Raw genomic sequence first — 7,525 nt, 5'->3', positions numbered from 1 at the left:
AGAATAGGAGTAGGAGTAGAGTAGAGTAGAGTAGAGTAGGAGTAGGAGTAGGAGTAGAATAGAGTAGGAGTAGGGTAGAGTAGGAGTAGGAGTTGGAGTAGGAGTAGGAGTAGGAGTAGGAGTAGGAGATAGAATAGAATAGAATAGAATAGAATAGAATAGAATAATAAATATGGAATGGAATGGAATGGAATGGGATGGGATGGGATGGGATAGAATAGAATAGAATAGAATAGAATAGAATAGAATAGAATAGAATAGAATAGAATAGAAGTAGTAGTAGAGTAAAGTAGAGTAGAGTAGGAATAGGAGTAGGAGTAGAATAGAGTAGGAGTAGGGTAGAGTAGGAGTAGGAGTAGGAGTAGGAGTAGGAGTAGGAGTAGGAGTAGGAGTAGGAATAAGAATAGAATAGAATAGAATAGAATAGAATAGAATAGAATAGAATAGAATAGAATAGAATAGAATAGAATAGAATAGAATAGAATAGAAATTCTTTATTGGCCATGTCTAATTGGACACACAAGGAATTTGTCTCTGGTGCATAAGTTCTCAGTGTACATGCAAGCCACAAGTGATAAACTATGTTCCTAATCATAAAATACCATCATCATGCTGAGCTTAAAATGACAGAACAGCCTACTAAATAACATTATCTCGGGGTCTATTATTTGAACATATTTTTTAAATGAAGTACGTGGACTTGAACCTAACTGGGGAACTAAAACTAAGTCCCTGATTAAAAATGCATTCGAACCCAGACGCCTCAAAATCTATTGGTCATTTAGCTAGACGGATGAGTCTGAAATGAACTGTTTTGAAATGCATGTGGTTTTCATTGCAGTTCACATTGCCAGCCTTTTCTTCCCTCCCCCCGTCCCCTCAATAACACATGCATGTGCGTGCACACACATAAGCTCGCACACATCCTCCTACCCAAACTTATTTGAAACAGGAAAGGAATACAACTGGCAGTGCTTTAACAGAATCCAGGGAGTTGGTTCTCTTGCTTTGCAACATCTTTGTCCAAAAGGGCAGCTATGCGAACTGCAGAGAAGGACAGAAAACTCTGAAAAAAGAGATTAGCTTGAGCACCCAAAGAATGGAACACCAAGCTGGTAATTTGGTCTCCCCTTTTCTCCTTCTCTCCGTGGAAGTCTTTCTTGTGAGAAGCAACGGTTATTATCTGCCTTGCCTTTGTGTGTGTTTCTTTCTTTCTTTCTGATGCTTCCTTTTATTCTATCTTTTGTCCCTTCTGCTAATTTTCTGTCCTCTGCTTCTAGGAACCAATCCAACTGATATGCTTCGGCAGCCTACAGCTTCCCCTTTTCTCCAACGGTTGATATCCCATGCTTAGGAATGAATCTATCCGTGAATAACCAGAGTAATAACAACTATCAGACTTTCCAGCCTGTTGTTTATAGTCACAGTACAACAACAACAACAACAACAACAACAACAATGCTAATCCGTTTTGTGTTTGTCTTTTCACGCTGCAGCTTTGTCTGAGGGAGCTCAAGTGGGACTGAATTTGTCTACCTGCCTGGGCAACGGATGTATGATTGCTGCAGAACATCATTTTCAGCACCATGGACAGTTCTCAGCACCCGTCACCGTCCTGCTGGCAATACTCATGGGATTCCTAGTGTTGGTCACCGTCTTGGGCAACGCATTGGTCATCTTGGCGTTTGTGGTGGACAAAAGCCTACAGACGCAAGGGAACTTCTTCTTCCTGAACTTGGCCCTGGCAGATTTTTTAGTGGGTGAGTGAAGCTTCTGGGAAATGAGTCAAGCCAGAGGGAAGTCAAAGATGGGAGGGGGGGGTGTCCGGTGGAGGCTTAGTTGGTTTCTCTCTGAGAACTCAAAACACCACTCAGGGCAAGGAAAGGGGTCTTCTTTCATCGTCTCCCAAGAGCAAGCACTGTGTGATTGAACTGAGTAATAAGTAGAGTTCACACTTCTTGGTGTTTACTCAACCAGTTGGTTGTTGACTAAGCCAAGGGTCTCCAACCTTAGTCCCTTTAAGACTTGTGGACTTCAACTCCCAGAGCTGGCTGAGGAACTCTGGGAGTTGAAGTCCACAAGTCTTAAAGGGACCAAGGTTGGAGACCCCTGGACTAAGCAATAATAGAAATAGCATTTAGGTTTACGTAAATTGCCCGATAACACTTTATAACACTCTCTGGGAAGTTTACAAGGTCAAAGCATTATTTGCATATTGCCCCCCCCCAACAATTCAGGTCCTCATTTTATCAACCTCGGAAGGATGGAAGGTTGAGTCAACTTTGAGCCCTGTCGGGATTGAACTCCAGGCTGTAGGCAGAGTTTTCCTGCAGTACTGCACTTTAACCACTGGGACACTAATATGCAGCGGTTGGGCTGGGCTGGGTTTACATAGGGTTCTAAAAGAAACCCCAAGTTGTGATGGGTTTTTGAAATTGGCAGAATTAATTTCTGCTAGAGAACATGATCCAAAACTCTCAATGGCAATGATAAAGATGACATGAGTTTGTTGTGATGATACTTTGCATTCATCCAATATGTTTAACCCAGTGGTGAAATTCAATTTTTTTTTTACTACGGGTTCTGTGGGTGTGGCTTGGTGGGTGTGGCTTGGTGGGCATGCCAGGGAAAGGATACTGTAAAATCTCCATTCCCTCCCCACTTCAGGGGAAGGATACTGCAAAATCCTCATTCCCTCTCCACTCCTGGGGGAAGGATATTGCAACATCTCCATTTCCACCCCACTCTGGTGGCTCAGACGGCTAAGACTCTGGCCTCTGGTGGCTCAGACTGCTAAGACAGTCTGTTATTAACACAGCTGCTTGCAATTACTGCAGGTTCAAGTCCCACCAGGCCCAAGGTTGACTCAGCCTTCCATCCTTTATAAGGTAGGTAAAATGAGGACCCAGATTGTTGGGGGCAATAACTTTGTATATAATATACAAATGGATGAAGCTATTGCTAACAGAGTGTAAGCTGCCCTGAGTCTTTGGAGAAGGGCGGGATATAAATGCAAAAAAACAAAAAACAAACTGGGGCCAGCCAGAGGTGGTCTTTGCCAGTTCTCTGAGCTACTCAAAATTTCCGCTAAATTTTCTCCAGAACCTGTCAGAACCTGCTGGATTTCACCCCTGGTTTAACCTGATTGTTGAATTAACCCATTTGTGGATTTACATAATACAATGAACTGTAAACCAAGGAAGAAATGAACTGGGTTTACGCAGCGCATTATGTCACAAAATAACCAAGCTTCCCACTACACCAAACTTAACAAGCTGTGTAGATACAGCCCCTGGGTTTGTGGTTTGGTTTAATGTGTTGTGTGTACAAAGTCCCTGTAGAAGAAGTCAGATTCGTGCAAGTGGTCTTGTGTTCTTCCGAGGAAAGTCTCAGTATATGTAAAAATACTGTGTAAAAATGAATAAATGTGGCAAAGAGGCAAAATCAAAGATTGAAGCCACATGGGCTTGAAATACAAAGAATATCTGCAGAGAAAACAATGTGTAGTCCTATTGACATGGCAACTGCAGAGCTTAATCGCTTTTTGGTTCAGTTTGTATTCATTTTTTTTAAAAAGGAGTTGACTTCACAGGGATAGTACGTGCACAAAGAAAAGGGGGAAAAAGCATTGTTGCTCGTAGGCTATAAATGAGAGTTTAGTTAATATCATAGTGGCAAACTCCTGGATTAGAGGTCCAATTGCATTAATTTTTCTACCTCTCAGTAAAGACAGAAAGGTGACTTTTCATGTGGGATCTAAAGTGGAGAAGGGGCCAGCTACAATTCCCAATTGATCTCCGGTATCCCTTTAAACTCAGAGTCCCCAAACTAGGCAGACAGAACTTATTTACATTTGAAAGGAGGAATTTAAGAGGGAGAATTTGTTCATTAAACCTGAGACGGAAAATAACCATTGCATCTCTTGAAAACCTGGATTGCTTGCCTTTGACTGGGAGGTTTCAGTGCACTCTTCTTAGCATTTAAAATCAGGAAGAAGGAGAGGGAGGGAGGGAGGGAGGGAGGGAGGGAGGAAGGAAGGAAGGAAGGAGATGGGAAGGAGGAAGAGAAGGGAGGGAGGGAGGGAAGGAGGAGGGGAGGAAGGAAGGAAAAGAGGAAGGGAAGGAAGAAGAGAAGGGAGGGAGGGAGAGAGGAAGGGAGTTGAAAGAAAGGAGGAAGAGAAGGAAAGAAGGAAGGAAGGAAGGAAGGAAGGAAGGAAGGAAGGAAGGAGAAGGGAAGGAGGGAGGGAGGAAGGAAGGAAGGAGAAGGGAAGGAGGGAGGGAGGAAGGAAGGAAGGAAAAGAGGAAGAGAAGGAAGAAGAGAAGGGAGGGAGGGAAGAGGAAGAAAGGGGAAGGAAAGGAGGGAGGGAGGGAGGGAGGAAGGAAGGAAGGAAGGAAGGAATAGGAGGGGATGTTGCTAAGGTTCAGAAACAGTGCCCAGGTGAGATTGTGAGTGTTCCACCTCTTGAGCTTTTTAAAAAAGACATTGCACAGCCAACTCTAGTTGGTTTCCCCACACATTGCAAGAGGGTTGATAATCTCTGCATTCCTTTTCAAGTCTGCCTTTCTATGAAATCATGCCTGATTTCCACGTGAGTTTACCATTTCAAATGTCCAGTGGGTGAAAGGTTGAGGGGGTGGGGAAATCATTGCTTGTTGTTAATACACTTTATGGCTGTCTCCGCAACCTTGTTTCCTTTGTCCCCAGGTGGGTTTTGTATTCCCCTCTACATCCCATATATCCTGACCGATGAATGGAAATTTGGAAAAGGCCTGTGTAAGCTCTGGTTGGTAGTCGACTACCTGGTCTGCACCGCTTCTGGATTCAACATTGTCTTGATCAGTTTTGACCGATTCATCTCCGTCACAAGGGCGGTAAGAAACGTTGCTTTCCATGGGCTTCTGATTATCTCCAGCCAGGGGCATCTTCTCAGAATCCAAGTGCCACTCTAGGCAGGTGACACAAAAAGCCACACATTCTGCTGGGCAACCCACCAATTGCAACTAACTAAGTCAAACTGCCACGAAATTTAAGGCACACCCAAGCGATCGTGGTTGCACAGAGCCTTTGATTAGCTCCCTGATGTTTAGAAAACACTGCCGTGAATTACTAGGCACTCCTATTTCTGCCTTAATGGATTGAAGGGACTTGTTGAGTCTCCCAACGTTTTCTGACTCATTCTCTTTCTGACATCATCGCACAGTTGTTCAAACTTTGTGTTGTGACCCAGGTCCAAGTAGGGAGTAGTAGATGCAATCAGTTCAAAAACAGACAGACTTTAGTAGAACAGCTGAGAATTAACACATTCTCAGCGTAGTCCAAACAAAATCAAAGCAATTCTTCACAACACAACTCTTCAGTCTTATCACCAACCTTGGTCTAATTAGGCAAACTGCCAAAGGCTTTTCTTGGCAAAAGTTCAAAAGCAGAAGACGCCGACAAGAAACAAATGCAGCAAGACTAGGAGCAACTCTATCAATGTTGTTTTCCGGCAAAGAGCCCAAACGTCGTTGCTGGTCTTTTAAGCCTTATGGGAGGGGCCAATCATCTCTTGGCCCTATTCCCAAGTCATTCTCTTTGCTTCAGCTGCTCTTGCCTTCTGACAGCTCTTCTCATGTGTGCATTAGGAACAGGCTCCTCCTGTTCCTCTGCCTCACTACTGTCAGCCTCAGGAGGCTCTGGAGTCCACACATCACTCCCCGATGACCCTGGCCCCATCCCTGCCTCTGATGCAGAGCCCTCATCTGGGCCTTCCCCAACCTCCAGGACTGGCCCATGTTCTTCCTCAGCCTCATCGCTGTCCGACTCCGTTGCCAGCTCCGCAGGCTGCTGGCGGACCACAACACATTGAACCTGTTCACAGGTGAAGCCATACAGTATCTAATTAACAATGGCTTTTTAAATCCACTCCAACTCCATACATACATGCAACACATTCAGCATGAGAAGCAACAGATGGTCTCAAAAACTGCAGTTAAGATGTCAACAGGCAAATCACATGCTGTTGGTATTCACACATCACACTAAAGGCATGATGTGGGTTTCTTGGCTCGACTTCCTAAATTGTGGAGAGCTACAGCTATGCCAACCTCCGTTTTAGGGTAGCATGTGATTAAAACAATGGTAACTGTGTTTTATTCAACCCGTGTGGTAAAGCAAAGCATAGCTTGGTATACACTATGTGAACTTAGCATGATGATCCAAGTCAGTAGAAGAAGATTTAATTATGAAAGGCCAAGAATGAAAAACTATGGTTGGCCATCAACCATGGAAACAGTTGTTGCTTAGAGTTTTCCATCTGATAAACAAGCTTTTCATAATAATCAGATTTCCACCTGTTGTAGATGATCAAGCTGAGCCAGAGGGAAGGGTCAAACGTGTCATAAGTCTCGAGCCCCCTCATGCCCACAAGAGATCTAAGTCCACCTTGAATTCTTTTGACTCTCAACTACTGCCAATTTGACTTGACCGTTAGTAGTTCAGATACTTGTAGAGAGCATTAGCATACAATAAACCGATATATTCATTTGAACTGCTTGGGCTTCTGTTTTCTTGGGCTCGACATCTACCTTTTTTTTTCTAGGTGAGCTACAGAGTTCAGAAAGGGATGACCAAGAGCACAGTGATGAAGATGGTGACAGTGTGGATTGCAGCATTTCTCCTTTATGGTCCAGCCATTATCAGCTGGGAGTACATAGCCCAGCAGAGCATCATCCCTGAGAACAAGTGTTATGCCGAGTTCCACTACAACTGGTACTTCCTCATGATCGCCTCCACCATTGAGTTCTTCACACCATTCATCAGTGTCACCTACTTCAACTTAAGTATCTATTTCAACATTCGCAAGCGGACGCCGGTCAGAAGCGAGAGTTCCTTGGCAGCCCGAAAGGACTGTGGACTTCTTTGCTGCAGGAAGAAAGGAGACCACGTCGTAGTTTTCACAAAAAGAGGGGACGAGAGGAATGAAAAGATGGACAGCTTCAGCCCTAGCAAGCCTGCGGCGGGGAGGCTCAGCATCCCTAACCTCCAGACTCACTCAGTAGAGTTTAACATCAATCAAGACTTTCCACCTTGGAAGGTAGACATTCAAACCAAATCACCGTGGGGCGGTGTCTACAAAGCTCTAGAAAATATATCCGGCACCGCACAGAAAGCAGAGTTGGCCAATACTGCAGCTAGCCGGTTTAGGCTTTCCCGAGATAAGAAAATAGCCAAATCTTTGGCCATTGTTGTCTGCATCTTTGCTGTATGTTGGGCTCCCTACACTCTTCTAATGATCATCAGAGCTGGTTGTCAAGGGAGATGCATCCACCATGATCTCTATGAAGTATCGTTTTGGCTACTGTGGTTGAATTCAGCTATTAATCCCGTATTATATCCTTTGTGCCATATCAGTTTCAGAAAAGCCTTTTTGAAATTGCTCTGTCCGGCCAAGGCAAAAATCTACCCTAATATTTTTACATGAGAGAGAGAACACCGAAGAGATGTTTCTGCTTAGATACCTTTGACATAGAACCTCTGAACATGA

The 7,525-nt window shown here is 44.1% G+C and overlaps 1 protein-coding gene across 1 annotated transcript; it reads left to right on the top strand.

Annotated features, from left to right (window-relative positions):
• Positions 1 to 1,555: 1,555 nt before the first annotated feature.
• LOC131184283 (histamine H3 receptor-like) lies at positions 1,556 to 7,462 on the top strand. The gene is made up of 3 exons (XM_058155405.1): positions 1,556 to 1,760; positions 4,705 to 4,871; positions 6,581 to 7,462. Exons 1-3 carry the CDS (start codon positions 1,556 to 1,558, stop codon positions 7,460 to 7,462), a joined length of 1,254 nt encoding a protein of 417 aa, XP_058011388.1.
• Positions 7,463 to 7,525: the final 63 nt, after the last annotated feature.

Source organism: Ahaetulla prasina, chromosome 12, assembly GCF_028640845.1.
Source record: "Ahaetulla prasina isolate Xishuangbanna chromosome 12, ASM2864084v1, whole genome shotgun sequence".
NCBI lineage: Eukaryota > Metazoa > Chordata > Lepidosauria > Squamata > Colubridae > Ahaetulla > Ahaetulla prasina.
Note: the sequence above shows the minus strand (reverse complement) of the source record. Positions and strands in the feature narration are given on the sequence as shown.

Bases quoted from the DNA above. Each gene is read 5' to 3' on its own strand.
- LOC131184283 (XM_058155405.1), top strand. From the start codon at position 1,556: ATGATTGCTGCAGAACATCATTTTCAGCACCATGGACAGTTCTCAGCA. The intron at 1,761-4,704 runs GTGAGTGAAGCT...CTTTGTCCCCAG, and splicing joins CCTGGCAGATTTTTTAGTGG to GTGGGTTTTGTATTCCCCTC. The intron at 4,872-6,580 runs GTAAGAAACGTT...TTTTTTTTCTAG, and splicing joins TCATCTCCGTCACAAGGGCG to GTGAGCTACAGAGTTCAGAA.